This window comes from Prionailurus viverrinus, chromosome C1 (assembly GCF_022837055.1).
Source record: "Prionailurus viverrinus isolate Anna chromosome C1, UM_Priviv_1.0, whole genome shotgun sequence".
Classification (NCBI taxonomy): Eukaryota; Metazoa; Chordata; class Mammalia; order Carnivora; family Felidae; genus Prionailurus; species Prionailurus viverrinus.
Genome location: NC_062568.1, coordinates 143,381,492 through 143,401,908, shown reverse-complemented (window position 1 = coordinate 143,401,908; position 20,417 = coordinate 143,381,492). Strand labels below are relative to the sequence as shown.

The window sequence follows — 20,417 nt, the reverse complement described above, 5'->3', positions numbered from 1 at the left end:
GAAATCCACCAGGTCATTCCCTTACCAATTCCAGATCTTTTCTTGAATGTCATCCTCTCAATACAATTTATCCTGATCACTATATTTAACGTTTCAACCCACACTCTCCTGTATTCCCAATCTCCTTTATCCTGCTTTATTTTTTCAAAACATTTTTGGGGCACCTGGGTGGCTCAGTTGGTTAAGCGTCCGACTTCGGCTCAGGTCATGATCTCGCAGTCCGTGGGTTCAAGACTCGCGTCGGGCTCTGTGCTGACAGCTCGGAGTCTGGAGCCTGTTTCGGATTCTGTGTCTCCCTCTCTCTCTGACCCTCCCCCATTCAAGCTCTGTCTCTCTCTGTCTCAAAAATAAATAAACGTTAAAAAAATTTTTTTAAAAAACGTTTTTAATTTTTTTAACGTTTATTAATTTTTTTTGAGAGATAGAGACAGAGCATGAGTTGGGGAGGGGCAGAGAGAGAAAGAGACACAGAAATCTGAAGCAGACTCCAGCTGTCAGCACAGAGCTTGAACCCATGAAATGTGAGATCATGACCTGAGCTGAAGTTGGACACTGAACCAACTGAGCCACCCAGGTGCCCCCAAAACACTTCCTAACATACCATAGAATTTACTTACATAGTTTATGTTTATTATTTATTGTCTGCCTCACCCACGCTCACATTAGAATGTGAGCTCCCTAAGGGCAGTGAACTTTTTCTGTTTCACTTATTTATGTAGATCAAGCATCTAGAAAGGTGCCTAGCACACAGTAGGCATTCAAAAGACATTTGTTGATGGACCGAATAAATGATTCTTGGCCTTATCAAACCTAACGCCCTTTTTAAATACAAATACGGGGCAATCTGCTCTTTAACATTGTGAAAGCAAGGTTGTAAACTACCTATGCTTGTAAGCTTGTAATTTTTTAAAAAATTCAAAGTGATCCCTTAACTGAAACATAAAGGAAAAAGTAAATGTGTGATTCATTATGGAGCTACTCAGGCATCCCTAAACTAAAAGGCACAAGGAAGTAATCAGATGCTTGCATTCATCTGTAGAATCACCATGAAATGGACAGCCATTAAATGAATCGTATTGGTGATTCAAATTCCAAAAACTGTATTGCCATTCAACGTCCTGCATTCCAGGAAAATTCAATATATCTTAAAACTGTGTGAAAAACACTGTATGTTTATATATAAAATAGATTCTAGGCTCAGATAAATATAAATAGCTTTTTCATCTACACAAATGAACAGGAGAACAGTCAAGCAACGCAGAATGCAGGACAATTCTTTGCTGTGCTGTACTAGCCTGGGTACTGCATGATATCTAGCATCTTTCGCTCCATTGACTACATTCCAGTAGTTCTCCCTCCCCAATCAGGAGACAAGCAAAATCACTCTGGTAAATTTCCAAAACAGCTCCTGGAGGCAGATCCATCCCAACAGACTAGATCTGTCATTCCAGTGGCCCAGTCACTGGCTCCCTCTCTATAGTGTTTGACCTGTTAATGAACAACTCTTCACTTCTCTTTCCTTTCTTGGCTATGTGTCACTGTACTCCTGCAGCTTCCTCTAGTCTCCTTCCACAGCTCCTGCCAGGTGTCACTGTCTGACTCCTCACTTCCCCTTGCCCACCTCGGCTGCCCTTCCTTTTCCCACTCCAGATGATCTTCAACTCCTTCTTCTAAGTCATCCACTCTCAAAGTTCCGTTTCTACACAGGATATCCAAGTCCACACTCCCAACTGACATTCTGTCACTCATACACAGAAAGCCTCAAGTTATACATGTCCAAAATCAAACTAGTCATCTTCCTCGAAAACCTGTTTTTCCACCAGTTGTACCTATTCATGTGAATGACAACATTATTTACCTACTCAGTCTAGAAATGACAACCATCTTTCTTTCCCGCCCCTCACGCCCACGTCCAATTGATTGCACTGCTCTGTCTAGTTTGCCTTGGAAGTGTCTCATATCCGCTTCCTATTACTGTAGTTCAAGCTATCATTACCTGTAAGTTAGAATATGGTCACAGCCTCCTAATTGGTACTTCTACTCCAATTTCTTTCGGTATTTCCACAAAAGGAAGTAATAATAGTATGATTAGTATTATAAATAGTATTATAAATAGTATTATTTACACTTAGTATAGTGCCTGGCATATAATAAGCACTTTATTAATAAGCACTTTATTAAAGGTCCTATTATATGCCAGGCACTATACTAAATGCTTCCCATCTCTTTTAATCTGCACAACCACATCACAAAGTAGGAGTTATTACTATTTACATTTTAAAGATGAGAAAAAAGGGGTTTGGGATGTTAAATAACTTACCTAAGGTCACAGAGCTAGCCTTGAAGTGACACCAGGATGCCAGATCTATCTGGTTTCTAAAATTCCATTGTTTTGCTTTTTTTTTTTATACAACTTTTTCATTTCATTAGACCTATAGTCTAACCACAACCTTCTATTCAGTCTCTATATTTATCCTGTCATTTCCTTCCTACCCTATCCAATATTCAACTACCATGTTTCCATATGACCTCTAGCCTCTATCACAGTCTTCCCTTCTGTCTCTATCCCTATCCCACCTGCCTTTTCTTTCCCAGTCCATTCTTCCAATCCATAAGTTCCTTTGGTCTTACTTATCTCCTTATTTAGTGAGGATTTATTTACTAGCTATTTCAAGAAAGTCCCTCACAGCAGGCTCGTCTTTCACTGCGCCCACCACATCTGCCAGCAGCCTTCCTTCTCCCCACTCTCTTCCCAGCTGCTAAGAGCAGGGTTAGAAGAGGAGATGAATAGAGCGGATACAAAAGACTCCCCACATCTTAAGTTTTCTCTGCCTAATTCAGTGTTGTTTTATGATTCCAACATAAAGAACCAAGGGAGAGGGGCTCTGTAAACTGCAGAGTGCTCTGCAAATGTAAAGTGCAATTTATTCACCCTACCTTTGCATGCCCTAAGTTATTCTGTGAGTGACAGCACAGGTGCTCCAAGCAGAGAACTCCACGTTTGTGTTCGGGGCGAAGGAAGCGTAAGGCCCCATATAATATGAATTTGGCCGAGGAGATGTCTACTTGTCATTACTGCCCAAACCCAGCCTAACACTTCATTGGGACGTGAGCGAGTAAGACAGGGCGGTAATGGTATTAGCCTGAAAACCCCCAATTTAAAACTCTCTCTAGGAATGTTCCCCTCCCCGCCAGCTCCCTGGCGGTTTTTAAGTTCTAGCAAACGTCCTCCCAGGCTTTCGCAGGGCCCCCGCCTAGTCCCCTCCCTTCCTGACCTCTCCGCTTCCTGGTGGCCCCAGCCCTCGGACCCCCGCCCCGCCCGCTCTCCCGCCCGCCCGCGGAGAACTACAAGTCCCGGCGTGCTCCGCGCGCTCGGCCGGCCGGCTGCACCGGGGCTGGGCGCGTGGCGGCCGCCGAGCTCTGCGCGGGGGAAAGCCTCCCGCCGCCGGCCGTGCGGGGAGGTAAGTGATCCGCTCGTGCTGCGAGGGCACTGGGAACGCGGCCACCCTCTCCCCTCTCCAGGATGGAAGGAAGCGAAGAAAACCACAATAAACACCGCCCTGCCCTCCCTCGTCTCTGCTGTGTGTCCGGTGCTCCTGCAGCTTGTTGCACCCATGAGCGTGGAATCTGTCACCCCGGAGTGGAACTGGGGACAGAGAAGCGTGCCGGGCTCCGGCGGAGAGCTGCGGCTCGCCGTGGCTGCGGGGCAAAGCTCTCAGGACGGGACCCGGTGGTGGCACGGCTCGGCTGGGCGCCCAGCGAGCGCCACACCCCCACGCTCCCTTCCCACAGACGGGCTCCCTGGGGAGCCCCCAAACTCAAAGACAAACAGTTTCTTCTTGAAAGTCTTAGAAACTTTTCCCCTCTTGTCGTCGGTGCCACCAGCGAGTCGTTTGTCTATCGGACGGCGCCGTTCGTCCGAGGGGCTTCCTGGCGTCCCCTCTCCTGCCCTCAGTCTTGCCCCCACCGGTCGCTCTCCAGGTCGCTCCCCCTTCTCCCCTGGGACGCCCTTAGGGAGGCGGTGAGCTCCGCCCTGCCCTCCGGCGACTTCTCGAGATTTCTTCTGCAGCCACGTGGACCCAGGTCTGCACTCTGCGATGCGGGCTGGACACTGTGCTGGCCGATTCCCTGACGGGAGGCCAGGGGCGAGTGGTTCCTTTGGGACAGCTCTGGTCCTCGGGGTGGAGGGAAGGAAGGAGTGCTGCGCAATAAAAGAAGCCCCATCGGAGGCACCCGTTCCCCACACTTCCTGACCCATCCTCTCTCCTAAGCCCATGCCCAAGTGTGCCCAACAGTTCTGCTTCAGAATCCCAACATGAGGATCTCCCAAGTGATTCTAGCAAGCACATCCCATAATGTCCTGGATCAGAAGCTCTTGTTTGCAGCTCTATCACCCTACACGTACACCCTACACACACGCGCGCGCACAAAAACACACCACGTACGCTACACACGCCACACACACGCCGTACACCTTACACACAGCATACACATTCATCACACACATACATTACATACACACACTTCATTTAGGCTGTAGGCTACATACACTACATACATACACATCATTTTTATTAGCAGAGAAGAGGGTTAAATCAGTTAGTTGGAGAGAGTGAGGAGGAAGTGGGTGAGAACTAGTGTATATACTTACACCCGCAAATGTCAATTTATTCCTAAGTTAGAAACTAGCTGATAAGTGAAACCTGCTGTGGTTAAAATTTAGAATGCTTTCGTGGCTTTTTCTTTTTTTTTTTTTTTCTTTTTTTTTTTTTCTTTTTTTTTTTTTTTTTTTCATAAAATGGAATTGATTTCCTACATCACCTTCTGAAACCCTTACCTTTGTCTAACAGGAAAACTTTTGATCACAGCAGGGGAGACAGAAGGGGATGTCCTCTATGTATAGGAAGAAAATCTTGGAGAAACTTCACAGAATCCTTCCTCCTGTGAGGGTGTCTAAGGAAAAGCTCGGTGTAACTACATTTTCTTTGCCTCTCCTTTCAAGAGTGCTGAGCTGGACTGATTTTGTTCTGAGCAACTGCTTGAGAGTGCTATGAGACACCTTGCCCCCAGGACTCACAGCCCAGCACCCTTCCATTTGAATTTGCCTGGAGCACATTTCAGGAATTTCAGATCAAGTCCCAAAGCATTATGAAATCTGTTGGTGAAAGGGCTCTCTATATCCAGAAGAGTTCATCATTTTGATCAGTGGTGATAAGACTCCCCTGTTTGACCAGACTCAAAAAATGGTGCTCAAAAATAAATAAACACTTAGGATTTGTCCCTAAATTATTGTTTGCTTTTTCGAGGGAGTAATGGTAAAGATGGGCAGAGAGAACACTTGAAATCTTTCTCAGTGACGATCTTTCAAGAAGCACATTTCTAATATCATTCTTGGAATAAGTAAGGGAACAAATTTTTGACTTTGAAATTCAGGTTGCAAGTTTAGATTATAGTTGCTGATCTAGGGCCCTTAAAAATTACCAAAGAAAAAGGAGACCTTCTGCTTTCTCCTCAATTTTGCCTGAATTTTACACAGTCATACAGCAACAGGTGCCTTTTTCTAGGATCCTTCTTGGGAACCTGTATTCTTTGCCCTGTCTTGAGTGGTTTAGTTGACATCTTGACCTGAAAGTGTCCAAATATTTGTTGGTGTTTGTTTCGATGACAGCTATGCATGCTTCCTGTGTATCTACAGCATGTTTGTGGAATGGGAATGTTTTCCCTCAGTAGTGGTTCCCAGCCATGCAAGGAAACGGAGATTGACCAGGGTATCTTAAAAGATCAAGCCTAGTCTCTCCACACCACCTTCCCATTTCCTGGATGGTGGGAGATTCTATGAATTTGGGGGTTGGCATAAAATACCTTCTTTTTCACATGTAACTAATCTAGTACCTGGTGCTCATAGACAGTGTTAGTTAACTTTGTTGAATTATGCTTTTTGTACAACTGGGATAAACAATTAAGATTAAATCTCCCAGAACTAATTGTTTTATAGAATGAGGTTTGTTTCATTTTGAATTTTTGCTGACTTCATCTGGCAGGTTGAATGCCAAAATAAAAGAATGTAGGTGTTCTCAGGAGATCTGGCCATCCACTTTGCATCCCCTGAAATATGTTTCTTCCTGCATAATGAAGCCAAGGATTTTATGCTGGGCAGTACTTTCCTTATTCTCACAAAGAGATTACTTAAAAGCCAGCCCTGGGAACTTTGTCCATGAGTCTCTGTAAGGAAGAAAGAGTAACACAGGGCGGCAGCTTCTGAGTATTCACTGGGTATAGCCCCTAAACACTAGGGTTTGGTTTTTTTCCTTATTTTCTCTTGTGTTTTTTTTTTTCCTCCCACAGGGGAGAAAAATAGTTTTCGAAACATGACATCTGTGCTCAGAACAACAGTAAAGACATACCATGCAGCAACAATGAAGGGGAGGGGGGAGATAAGAGGCTATTGATACAGCTTGTTTTTCTTTACAAGACAGGTGCAGGGAGAATTCTGCAGTTTTTGGACTCCTGATTCATTCACTTGTACTAATTGTGCCGAAGGTAGTTAGCAAAAGTGAACAGGCACACTGTAGCTTTAAAAAGTCAGCCATGAACCAGAAGGCAGTTGGTGCAGCTTGTGTGTGATTCCTAACGTCATGTTGGCTGAGAGCCAGCCTGGTTTTATTTCACTGTGTCAAATTGTACCTCCTTATTGAATTCCTTTGCCAGCCTACTTTGTGAAAGAAAACATTGGGGTTTCTTTGGCTGTTCTTGATAAGCCTATAAAAAATGACATGTTTTAGTTGCTTCTAGGTAGGTTTTCTTTTTACTCTTCCACAAAAAAGAAAATAATAATAATAATAATAATAATAAGACAATGTGGTATGGTGTTACAGAGTATCATTGTGAGTGTTTTGTTTTGGTTTTTTTTTTTCTGAGATGCTTAGAAAATGGTGAATGTGTAACAGTTTCCAACTGAAGTGAAATCATTCTTTTGGCATGGAGCAGCAGCACTATCTTCTGTCTACTCTGTAACGGTGTGTGAATGTATGTTAATATCTATATGTATATTAAATGTTGGATTTCTCTATGAATGATCTAAGTGGTTTAGCAACTGGAAGTTTGTGTGTGTGTGTGTGTGTGTGTGTGTGTGTGTGTGTGTGTGTGTCAGGAGAAAGATTATCCCACACTTAACAGTATTATTTGTTAATCATCTACTTCTCTAACAGTGATAAAATCTTGTGAATATACTAAATGATGCACTTGTCATGTCAGAGTAATCCCTAGAGAAGGAGTGCCGAAGTATAAAGTAATTTGAGAGGAAATGTATTTAATTTATGGCTTCAGCTGTAGAACAAGCACGTTTCAGAACTAGTTTTTTAAAGCAGTTTTGTTCATAGCTTTTTCATCTTGCTAATTGCATATTAATTGTGGAGGGTTTTTATTTTTTCACAGTCCTCATCCTACTAAACAAAAAGACAAAGTGATGGATGCTACTATATTTCCTTGGATGTTTTGGTGATTTTTACATAAATCTAATGAGCTGCCTCCCCTCTCTTACACACACACACACACACACACACACACACACACACACACCAGCACCACCTTTCTGTGCTAAGGGCTATCTGACATTTTTGTAAGCTTCCAGCTTTACCACAGCATGGCCATCTCACAGACAGGTTTTGAGGCTTTCGTTGAGAATATGTGAGGTAGGGGAATACTTGCTGACAAAAGCTTTAAGTGTTCTTTTGCATTGCAATGAAAAAATAGAAGGTTTGTGAGTGGACAAAAAAATGCAATTAAAAAAAGAAGAAGAAAAGAAAGAAATCACAGCCCGTGGTCTGAAGGGGCAGGAAAAGGGGGATTGTTTTTCTCGACTTTGACTCATTTATGAGTTGCAGTGTCTTAAGTGAGAGCTTGGCACCCAGGGGAAGCTGTGCCAGTTCACACAGCACTTGTTTTGAACGAGGATTCAATTTCATTTGCAAATGCTTATTGTCAAGGCAGGGAGTGCCAGTACAGATGAAAGCACCCCAGTCCGTCTCCTCCAGTGCTTTAGGTTTAATCACATCTCTCCAATCGCTGAGGGAACCGGAGGTTTAAACAAACATACGTGAACTGGTGTGAAGCTGGAAAAAGGGACCATTATATTTCCGTTTCAGAATATATATTCTTCTCTCACTTTCTAAGAATTAAACACAAGCTTTTCTCCCTTATTGATTAGTTGCTGAAGTAAAGGAACCCTGCAGCCTTCCCATGCTATCTGTTGACATGGAAAACAAGGAAAATGGCTCTGTCGGTGTAAAAAAGTAAGTGAAACTGGCTTGTGAGTTCTGCTTCTGCAAACAACAGAGGGACTTGGTTTCTATTTTTATACTTCTTGCTTATCTACTACATTACACTGTCTGGGGGTTGTTTTGCTTGGTCTATACTGGCCACCACACTCCCTTCTCGCCCCAGCCCCAGTTGCCTTTTTCTTTATTCCATTTCTAAGACAGAGATGACTCAGGCATCAAACCGTGCATAAAGGGTTAGTGTATCAGGCTTTGGAACAGGGACGGTGGAGGATCTCAGCCCTGCATTCTGTATATTGAAACAAAACACCGAGCAAACAGACTCTGTCTTCCAAGTCCATAGGCTTGTAAGGTGCGGGTGCAGAACAGAGAATTTGAGTCTTTTTAAGTAAAATCACCTCTGTCAAAACTGAGACCTGTAGTAAAAAAAAAAAAAAAGGAAAAAGCTTTAGTTAGAATACTAAGTTGAACAACTCTGCCCTAACTAATTTTATAAACTGATCCTCGAATGTGAAACATTCCGGCACATAACATAGTGTTCTGTTTTCATGTCCGTTCTCACATTTGAAACTTTATATTTGTTGTGAGTTATAGGCTTGATTGTTTTAAAAAGGAAAATTCCGTTGCATTATGTAGCATATTCTAAAACATGCTACATATTTCAGGGTAACTCATAAGATTGCTGTAAGTATATGAAAAATATGTATATTCCTATTTCAGTGTTATTGTGAAGTTATAACCACTTTGGCTACAAGGAGAAAGTAAGTTCCAAGAGAGTGTTATCTGTTTTATCTTCCTTGTCATTTAGTTTAAAATTGCCCTGAAGTTGAACTTTGGAGGAAACTAATTAAATATAATCCATAGAAGTTATGGTATCTATATGAGGAAGGAGTATGCTATCTATTTGTGAATAGAAGGTATATTTTGCTTCACAGCAAAGTTACATTAAAATAAACTTAATAAAATCTGCTTTTAAAATTCCCAGGTAATTTATGTATCAGTGCCATGCTGGCATGCTTATCCCATTCTTGAAGTTTAAGGTAGATAAATGTAGGAGAAATGAAAGAAACAGATGCACTTTTTTTTTTTTTTTGTATGAGCAGTCCTGTCCAGTAGGACTGGAAATGTTGTACATTTTGCGTCCAAAATGGTAGCCGCTGGCCACATGTGGCTATTTAAAAATTTGAAATGTTACTAGTTACTAGTGTAACTAACTGAACTTTTAATTAATTTTAAAAGTTAACAGCTTTATGGAAATATAATTGGCACATGATAAACTCCATGTGTTTAAAATATAAAGTTTGTAAGTTTTGACATTTGTATACATTTGTGAAACCATTACCACAATTAAGATAACCCCCAAGTTTCCTCATAACTCTTTATAATCTCTTCCTCCTGTTCTTCTCTGCTGCCATATCCCTGGGTGACCACGGATAGGCTATGTGTCACTATAGATTAATTTAATTTTTCTACAATTTTATATAAATGAAACTGTTCAGAGTGTACTTTTTTGGGGGGGGGGTGGGGAGAGTATGGCAGTCTGGTTACTTTCACCCAGGATAATTAATTTGGGATTCGCCCATGTTGTAGTGTCTATCAGTATTTCATGATTTATTATGACTGAGTAGTATTTCATTGTATGGATATACAACAGATTGTTCACTGTTTATCCATCCACTTGCTGATAGACATTTGACTTGTTTCCATTTTTTTGGTATTACAAATAAAGCTGCTTTGACCATTTGTGTACAGGTCTGTGTGTGGACATATGCTTTCATTTCTCTTGGATATATATTTAAGAATGGAATGGCTGGGCTATATAGCAGGTATATGTTTAACTTTTTAGGAAACTGTTTTCTAAACTGGTGGTCCTTTTACATTCCACCAATGGTATGTAAGTGTTCTGGTTGTTTTATATCCTCATGAACTTGGTGTGATCAGTCTTTTTCATATTAGGTATTATATTAGGTGTGGTTTTCATTTTTATTTCCCTGATGACCAAAGATGGTGAGCATCTTATTGGTATGCCATCCATACCTCTTTCATAAGTAAAATATTGTTCAAATATTTTGCCCATCTTTTTATTAGGCTAGTATTTATGTATTATTTTATAGACAGTTTTTGTATATTCTGGGTGCAAGTACCTTATATACGTAATTTGAAAATATTTTCTAGTGGTATGAGACTTGTCTTTTTATTCTCTCTACAGCATCTTTCAAACTGTAGGAGTTTTTAATAACAGTGAACTCCAGTTTATCCATTTATTATTTCATGAATAGTGCTTTTAGTGTCGTGTCTATGAAGTATTTGCCTAACCTAAGGTCACAAGGATTTTCTCTTACATTTTCTTATATTTGGGACTGTGATTTGGGGGTTAATTTCTGTGTATGGTGTGAGATAAGGATTAAATTGTTTCTGGTGGTGGGGGGGATGGTAGGGTTTTTTGCCTATGAATATCCAATTGTTGTAGCTCCATTTGTTGAATTGTTCTTGCAACTTTGTTGAAAAATAATTGATTACATGTGTGTGAATGTATTCCTGGACTATTTTATTCCATTCATAATTTTGCATATATTTATGCCAATATAACACAGTTTTGGTAACTATAGCTTTGTAACAAATCTTGAAATCAAGTACTGTTATCTGTTTGACTTTGTTCTTTTTCAGACTTGTTTGGTCTCTCCTAGGTTCTTTGCATTTCCAAATGATTTTTAGAATCAGTTTGTTAATTTCTACAAAAATCAAAACCAAAAAAAATGGCTGCTGGTGCTTTGATGGCATTGCATTGAATTATAGATCAACTTAGAGAGATTGATCTCTTAACAATATTGTGTCTTCCAAGCCATTGATGCAGTATTTTTGTACTTTTACTTAGGTCTAATGTAATTTCTCTAAGTGGGGTTTTGTAATTTTCCATCTCTAGGTCTTGTACATCTTTTGTCAGATATATCCCTACATAATTTATAATTTCAGGCTATTATAAATGGTATTGCTTTTAAAATTTTAATATCCAATTGTTGATAGTATATAGAAATATAATTGATTTTTTTATTGACCTCATATTCTACAATCTTGATAAACTCATTTATTACTTCTAGTAGCTTTTGGGTAGATCCAATTAGATATTTGACATAGACAATTATGTCTTGTAAGTAGAGACAGTTTTACTTTTTCCTTCCAGATGTGAATATATTTTATTTCTCTTACTGCCCTTATTGCACTGAGTAGGCTCTTCAGTGAAAAGTTGCATAGAAGTGGTGAGATTGGACAAACTAGTTTTGTTTCCTTAAGGGAAAACATTTAGTCTTTTTCTTGTCTTTGGCTTTCTATATATAATGTGCCACTTTTTGTCTGCTTTTAAGATGTTTTTCTTTATCATTGATTTTCAAGCAATTTGAGTATGAGATTTGGTATAGTTTTGTTCATTTTTCTTGTGCTTGGGGTTTTGTTTTGTTTTTCAGCTCTATGGACTTTGTTTTCATCAAGTATGGAAATTTTCCAGGCATTCTTTTTTGGTTCCCCTCACTTCTCCTTTGGTGATTCCAAATATGGTGTATTTGATCACTTGATACTGTGCCACAATTCACTAATGCTCTCGGTTGTTTTGTTTTGTTTCGTTTTTTGTTCTTTTTTCTCTGTGTTTCATTTTGGATAGTTTCTATTGTTTTGCCTTCAAGGTCACTAATCTTTTCTTCTGAAGAGTATGATCTTGTTGTTAATCCCACTCATTGTATTTTCCATTTCAGACAGTGTAGTTTCCATCTCTAGAAGTTCAAACTGGGTCTTTTTTTTTTTTTTATGCCTTGACATCTCTAATTAACATATTCATTGATGCCTCTAGCTTCTGAATATATGAAGTATAGTAACTTCATAATATATGAAGTAACTGTTTCAGTGTCTCTACTAATTCTATCATTTCTCTGTCCATTTCAGTTGATTGATTTCTCAGTGAGAATGGGTTATGATTTTCTGCTTCTTTTCATACCTGGTAATTTTTTTAAATGTTTATTTACTTTTGAGAAAGAGAGAGAGTCGGGGAGGGGCAGAGAGAGAGAGGGAGGCAGAGAATCTGAAGCAGGCTCTGAGTTGTCATTGCAGAGCTGGATGTGGGGCTTGAACTCATGAACTGTGAGATCATGATCTGAACTGAAATCAGAAGCTTAACCAACTGAGCCATCCCAGGCACTCCCATACCTGGTAATTTTTGATTGAATGTCAGATACTGTGAATGTTACCTTGTTGGGTGCTGGATATTTGTGGTATTCCTACAAATAGTCTTTTTTTTTTTTTTTTTTTTGAGAAGAAAGTGCAAGTGTGAGTGGGGGAGAGGGGCAGAGGAAGGGGGAGAGAGAAAGAATCTCAAGCAGGCTCCACACTCAGCCCCACAAGAGACTCAATCCCATGACCCTGGAAACATGACCTGAGCTGAAATAAAGAGTCAGAAGCTCAACCAGCTAAGCCACCCAGGCGCCCCTCTATAAATATTCTTGATCTCTGTCCTGGATGCAGTTAAGTTACTTGCAAACAATCTGATCATATTAAGTCTTGGTTTTAAGTTTTGTTAGGCAGGACAAGGGCTGCATTTAATCAAAGGGTATTTTCCCCCTCTTACTGAGGCATGGCCCATCTTGTACTCTAGCCAATGCTCTTGAATTATGAGGTTTTCCTCTCTGGCAGATGGAGACAAGCACTATTCCCATCCCTGCATGATCGCCAAGGATCATGCTCTCTAATTTTTATGTTGGGTGGTTCTTTCCTCAGCCTTGGTTAGTTTTCTCACATGTATGTGATAATCAGTACTCTGCAAAGCACTTGAAGAAGTTTCTGCAGATCTCTGGGGTCCTCATGCTGAAAGCTGTCTCTTCTCTCGTCTTAGGAACTCTCCTCTGTACACAGCCTAAATTCTCTTCAGGCAGTGATGGGATAGAGCTTATCTTGCTTGTTTTCCATTCCTTGGGCATCAGTGCCCTTTATTACATACGTCCAATGTCTCAAGTGCCATTCTTTCATATACATTTATTTTCCTATTTTTCTAGTTGTTTTAGGCAGAAGAATAAATCTTGTCCTCGATACTCCATCTTGACCAGAAACAGAAGTTCCAGTTAATTAATCCAGCCACAAGTGGCCAGTGGCTAACCTGTTGGACAGAGTAGAGTTAGATTATATAGAATCCCAAAAGGCACAAAACATAGGATCTTATGGTTGTTTCTGAGACCTACCAAAACTGGGGCTTGTGCTGCTCTTATTTCCAGGCATGAAAAATAATAATTGTGTTACTAGGGAGTATACTGTCACAAACGGTCAGTTCCAAAGAAGCCTAAGATAACAGTCCTTGTTCATTGGCCACATGCTTCTGATCAGAGCTTTAGTTTTGCAAGGCTGCTGTTTATGGAGTCCCTACATATATCTAGTACTTTGTGTGAGACTTGTCAGTCCTCACAACCATATTTTGAGGTACTGTATATGTTATTATTCCCATTTTATAGATGAGAAAACTGATGTTCCAGGAAGTTAAAAACATATTACTAACAAGGCATTTTACATCTTTTGTACTCAATTTTCTAAATTCATTTTGTATTTTATGCTTTATATCTCAATTTGGATGCAAAATTTTCATTGGAAGTATTTGATCTGTGTTAGATTTCATAAGATTTACAATTTAAAAAGGTAGAATCACATACCCAAATAATTCCAAACATACTTAAAAGTTCTAATAACTGAATCAAATACCAAAAAATTATTTTTGTATTATATGTATATACATTGACACAACTGGTTCTTCTTTTTTAGAAGATTTGATTTGACTTTGAAGCAAATATGTATCAGTTTCAAAATGTCCAAGTTAAATAAATTTACTAAGACTTTGTCAGTTCAATCTCATTAACATTGAATTCAAAGTGGTGTATACATTTATAAACAACTATAAGTTTATCCATGTCAATATATCATTTTTTCAAATTTTTCTTAAAATTTGTTAGAAAATTACAAAATTATCATTGTATACTTATGGTATATTATTATTGCTCTATTGTATGTATACTCTGAAAGGTTTCAATTTCAAATTTTATGCCAGTTTAGCTTGGTCACAAACCAGCTTTTCCTTTTTTTGGGGGGTGGGGGAGGCAGGTCCAAATTTAGTTCATTCACATGTAGTGTGATATCAATGAAAAAGTATAATATACTTTGCCATTTTTTGGTCTTCATTGAATATTTGGCAAGCATTCATTTGATGTAATAAAATCTTGAATTGGATTTAACAGTATAGTAGATCTTTGTAAAATTCTTCTAGGACTTATCCAACAAGAATTGGCAAAGAACACACATCATTAAATTCATTGTGTTCTGTGTGTGTGTGTGTGTGTGTGTGTGTGTGTGTGTGTTTAACAGTTCCATTATCTGGCATTGATCCATAGCATTTGCAAATATATAATGAATGATTTAACAATGGTATCTATGACATTTCAAGAATTTGCATTAGAAAACTGAACATGGATATCATACAGTAGAATAAAGCGGTGAGGGAAACATCAGTCACTTGTTTTTGAATTACATTAAATCCAGATTTTGTTTTAGTTAACATCCATCAGAATAGAGTTTAATTTTTTCATATCTAGTTGAAATATTTCTTTGACAGATGTAAAAGATTTAAAAATATTTAAAGTATGAGTTCAGTTTTTCAGGCCGTAAATTGACAATATTTCTTCAAAAATTTGGAAGTTTTTTGAGACAAAGCATACTGCAAGTATCAATTGGGCAGTGTCTTTTATGTTGCACTATTTACGTAAAGCTAAAGAAAAGTAATTGTGTTTTTCACATTTTTAACCAGTTGATCTTTGATATTGTTAAAAAGATTTTGTCTTCTTCAGGCAATTGTTGGATGGCTTGACTGAAAACTCTTTCACTTTTTGTGAAGTACCTTTTTAGTCTTTTCTCATAATATTCTAACAACACTAAATATAACCAGATGTCTATGGAAAAATTGTTTTCTTTTTTGTGCAAGAATCCAAGCCGTATATAGCTATACAAATTTATAAGCTCAGATTCTGTTTAAAATCACTTTAAAGCATTTTGTTGGACATTTAATTTTGAATTCAAGTGGCTAATGTCATTAGTTCCTTTTTGGTTGTTGAAAAGAAAGTTACCAAATCTATATGTTCAATGAAAATTCTCTTAATACTGTACAGTCTCTTAATACTGTACATTTTATTATCTTTATCACTTTTTTACACAACAGTCTGCTTTTTCTCCTTTTGCTCTGCTCCAGCAAATTGCAATTGCTATTCATTGTGAAATTTACAATATACTTTCAGCCAGCCTCCTTTTTTCTTTATTCTTCTGGTTCTAATGCTAATTTCTACATCTCCTCTCAATTCTGCATGAGTAGTATGCTACCCTTTTAAACTTTCAAATTTATCCATACCTATTTAAAAAAAATTTTTTTAATGTTTATTTATTTCTGAAAGAGAGGCAGATGGAGTATGAGCAGGGGAGGGGCAGAGAGAGAGGGAGACACAGAATCTGAAGCAGGTTCCAGGCTCTGAACAGAGCCTGATAATGGGCTCGAACCCACAAATTGTGAGATCATGACCTGAGCCAAGTCGGATGCTCAACTGACTGAGCTACCCAGGCGCTCTGTATCCATTCCTATGTTTAACTAAAACATATTTATTATAATTAAAGTAGTTAGGAATGTCAACTTAATTACCAAATGTAACATACAAAGAGATTCTTATAACTTGAGCTGTTTGCATCAAATACATTACAGTGCTACATGCGTGTGTAGGAAAAAATCATTTGAACTGAATCACTCCGTTGATACCAACCTGATTGGTTGTGTGTTTGTGTATAATACTAGAGAGGACGCATGCATCTGATAGGGGAACTTCAGCAAAGTATCCTAGGTGATGCAGCATTTAAAGTGATATGTTGTCACACTAAAACAATGAAGTTGTGTTTAAACATATTTTGTACCTGTTCAAGTTTTTACATTTAAATTTAAACTAATTAAAATTAAATACAATTAATACTTCAGTTCCTTGGTCAAATGGCTACCATATTTCACAGGTATATAGCCAGGTGAAACTCTCGCACATATGTTCTAGGAGGAAGGTTAGGAGGGAAGGTTAGGAGGGAAGTGAGGGGGTATGGATGTAGTCATTGTCAAGATCCTAACTTTTATTTAACCTGGTGGGTTCATGGCTGTTTATTAAGTTTAAAAATAACTAAATAAGAGGGAACCATCTTAATAATTTGGACTAGATCCTATACATTTTGTATACAAATACTTTTCTGATCCCATATGTATAAACATAGTCATACAAGAACATACACGTATATTCACATGTGTTCAGGAATATACACATACATACATAGGGATGTGCACATATACTTAAAGGATACATAAAATAAGCTTTTATTGAACAAGTGGGATTAAAGTATTGTGTTTTTGTGGGTTGTAGATGCACAGATTTTAGATTAATCGTAAACATTGATACATGACACTCTTATTGACCTATGTTTGAACATGTTGGATCCATGTTAGAATTTTTACTAAATTCTAAAAAAAAAAAAACAAAAAGAATTCTAGGTATTTTACATGTATGTGCCTATCTGTACAAATCACAAGTATTCAATATCAGTTTTTTTGTGTCATTTACTTAGTCTTACTCCCTTTTTCAACAGTGAGTCTTTTTTCCCTTCTTTGGTTTTCTTCTAGGATAGAAGAGGAACAAATGTTCCCACACAATAGACACATAACAAGTTAGCAGCTTTTCAACAGGAAGTGGTTTATTTCCCTACCATCACCATGTCCCTCACCCCTCAGTGGAGAACTCTAATGCAATAGAAAATTCACAGTAGCAAAGTTTAGCAAGGATTTTGAAAAGAAGCTATTTCTTATTAATGCTGAGCCTTTTCTTGCACGCATATCTCACCATATCCCCTGCCTTTGTGGTCAGTATATGGTTTCATTTTGAAGCATAGACTTTTTTTTTTAATTTTGAAACTAAAATTCCTTTTATAATTTTAATATGATACTTTTATTTGTGATGAGTGCTATAAAGTTTTAAGCTTGCTTTAATAGTATAATACTGACTTTTGGGAGGCTGTTAACTATAATAACTATTAAGCTAAGCATTAAGTTAAAGAAATTAACATTTTTGCCCATGTGAATTAGGGTTAACAGGTGAACGGTGGAAGTAAATATTAAGGTAGAGTTAGAAGTTATTGTTAGTATTGTTAGAATTTCAAAATTCTGATCTCATTGTAGAATTATCAGAGAGGCTTTTTATATAACAGTAACAACAATGGCTACTATTATTTAACCTTATAAAAATTATCTAACAATGCTTGTGTGTACAACAATCCACCATTCAGGTCCCCATCTCTAAGGGAAGCAGTCACATCTAGGGTTAAATAAATAACCTAATGGGATATAGGATACTTGGTTATTTGTCTGGAACCCTTGCCTGGCTCCTTAGCAAAGGAGGAAGAGGAAACTGATAGAAATAATTGTGTGTCTGATCACTGGTTTCAGCTTTTGCTCATTTGCTCCTAATCCTGTCCATTTGTGGTGCCCCATAAATAATCAGTAGTCCTTAGATGTATTTTCTTTGAAAGCCATGAGGAAATTATATCCATCTGCTGGGTAGTTCCTGGGTACTCTCTCCCCATTAGGCTCCTCTTGTCTGTTTTTACCTTTCCCAGACCCCACAACCACACTCCTTGACTCTACGTGAACACAATGAGTGATGTTTCCCACCATGCTATTCTTTCCAGGGAATAGCAATCTGAAACAGAGGGTCATTATGATGGTAAGATACCTCTATACTAAAAGCAGAGGAAACAGAACTCCTAAAACATTTTAAGTGGCTAAATACCAAATGCTTCTTAATGGTTTGGAAGGACGGAAAGAAGGAAGGATGGAAGGAAGGAAGGGAGGGAAAGAGGGAGGGAGGGAGGGAGAAAAGAAGGAAGGGAAGAAGGAAGAGAGGGAGGAAAGAAGGAAGGAATGGTGAGAAGGAGGGAAGAAGAAAAAAGAGAATAGGAGGGGAGGTAAACTGAGCCCATAATTCAAACTTGAAAAATAACCTTTCTAATCAGGATCTGATGTTGTAACCCTTCTGCAGATATTTTTGGTGGATTAAGTTAGGGTGCTATATGGTTTCTTGAATACAAATAATATATGGGAGTTAATAGTGATACTTGTAACTGGTACAGTTTTATTTTTCTTAGTGAAGCTAAAATTCATTCCTTAATATTTTATGGTGTCTGTTCACTATGATACTCAGATGGCATATTGGCTCAGGCTACCATAACAAAACACCATAGACTAGGTGGTTTAAACAACAGAAATCGTTCTGGAGGCTGGGAAGTCCAAAATCAAGGTACCAGCAGATTCAGTTCCTGATAAGACCTGTGTTTCTGGTCTTTATGTGGACTTCCCACAGTGCATGCATGCTGGCTGATAAGGCCGCCAGTCCTATTGGATTAGGATCTTACCCTTATGACCTCATTTAATCTTAATTGTCCTATCTACTAAAAGCCCTATATTGAAATGCAATCATATTGAGGGTTAGGGCTTCTACATATGAATTGGTAGGGGGGGCACAGAATTCAGTTTAATCATAGTGTCTTATGACAAATATTTGATTATTCCCTTAAATTAAATGATAACCTGAGTTAAGAATTGAGTTTGTTTATTGTGTTTATTTGTATTGTGTCCATTGCAAACAACTACCTTAAAGAAGTGTACATTTCAGGGGCACCTGGGTGGCTCAGTCGGTTAGGCGTTCGACTTCAGCTCAAGTCTGATCTCACCATTCGTGAGTTCAAGCCCCGCATCAGGCTCTCCGTGTGTGTGTGTGTGTGTGTGTGTGTGTGTGTGTTTCAAAAATAAATAAACATTAAAAAAAATTTTTTTAAAGAAGTGTACATTTCAAAAGCATAAAATGCATAAAACCAGAGAGTCAGCCAAGCATGTCATCATTTAAAGCATGAAAACAACAGGAGTTTCAGTCAAATCCAGCAAAATTCACACACATGCATTATATATCTTTCATACGTTAGCGGCTCTGATGGGTTGCTGTTTTCTACCTAGTTTCTGGCACGCTACTGATATCCCTACAGAAGGAAAGCCGAGCTTGTCTAATAATAAAGCCATAGTTAAGTCCTTTGGAATAGTGACCTCTGGGCTGTGGCTCAGAGCAGGGAGGGAAGGCTCGTCTGGTGGTGCTTGCACAGTTGTCTTTAGTGTTGACTGGGATATGAAACATAAGTGTGTTTGTGTTTCACGGGAATTTTGGCATGAATTGTATCTGATAGTGAATAAAAAATTAATTCGTTGCGTCCTCTTGAGAGGAGTGTCCTTATTTACACTTGTTCAGAGGTCTTTATTTGTACAAATAAGTTGAGAACAGGTAGGGAAAGAGGCAGTTACAGAATCCCTTGTTTTTGGAAAGATGGGGTGAGGTGCTGGGGAGACATTCCCAGCAGAGGTATGTCAAAGACAGAATGCCGTGTGATTTTGGAGGAGAGCCATCAGCCTGAAGGAAGAGTCTAGTACAGCGGAAAGAAATACAGGAAGATGCCCTGTCTGTCCCTGGGGTCTGCTCCTGTGTTGCTTCTGATTCAGACCCCCAAAGTCTCTCTCCACACCTAGCACGGCCTGACTCACCTTGCCATGGTGACTTTTACTTCTCTGCCCTCCTTCTTCCATATGTCGACTCCTCCTGTTCCTTAACCACTTGTGGAATAAGGCAGGGATCACACATAACCCTTTTCATCAGTTGGCTGACTTGAGATTTTCCCCTTCGCTAGACAGAGTTCCCAAGGCTCATCAAGTGCCTGGCTTAGAGTAGGCAGGTTAAAATTAATTAATGATTAGAATAAGAGCTTTGGGATATTAGGAATAGGACGTTTAACCAGTACCTTTAAAAAGTGATTAGGATTCTGATCTTTGTCGGCTGAACCAACAGAGCTTTGAATGGCGTGACCAAACTGTGGATATGGGAAAATCCAGGATGTTGCCCAGTTGGATTTCAGTACAAACTTAGAATGGGAAATAAGCCTGGAAAGTTACGTTTGAATCAAATTTCTGAATGCCAAACTAAAGAATTTGAAATATACAGAAGGCTTGAAGAG

At 38.8% G+C, this 20,417-nt stretch overlaps 2 protein-coding genes across 2 annotated transcripts in view; both read left to right on the top strand.

Annotated features, from left to right (window-relative positions):
- Nucleotides 1–1,262: 1,262 nt before the first annotated feature.
- SAMD13 (sterile alpha motif domain containing 13) overlaps nucleotides 1,263–20,417 on the top strand; it is a 42,510-nt gene continuing 23,355 nt past the window's right edge. Inside the window, exons 1-3 of the mRNA XM_047868875.1 lie at nucleotides 1,263–1,299; nucleotides 3,300–3,461; nucleotides 8,207–8,291. Of these exons, the coding sequence (XP_047724831.1) occupies nucleotides 1,263–1,299; nucleotides 3,300–3,461; nucleotides 8,207–8,291 (284 nt within the window). The remainder of the gene's footprint in view (nucleotides 1,300–3,299; nucleotides 3,462–8,206; nucleotides 8,292–20,417) is intronic.
- Nucleotides 6,758–20,417, top strand: part of DNASE2B (deoxyribonuclease 2 beta) — a 95,070-nt gene continuing 81,410 nt past the window's right edge. Inside the window, exons 1-2 of the mRNA XM_047873575.1 lie at nucleotides 6,758–6,792; nucleotides 8,207–8,291. The gene's annotated coding sequence lies outside the window, so the exon portion shown is untranslated. The remainder of the gene's footprint in view (nucleotides 6,793–8,206; nucleotides 8,292–20,417) is intronic.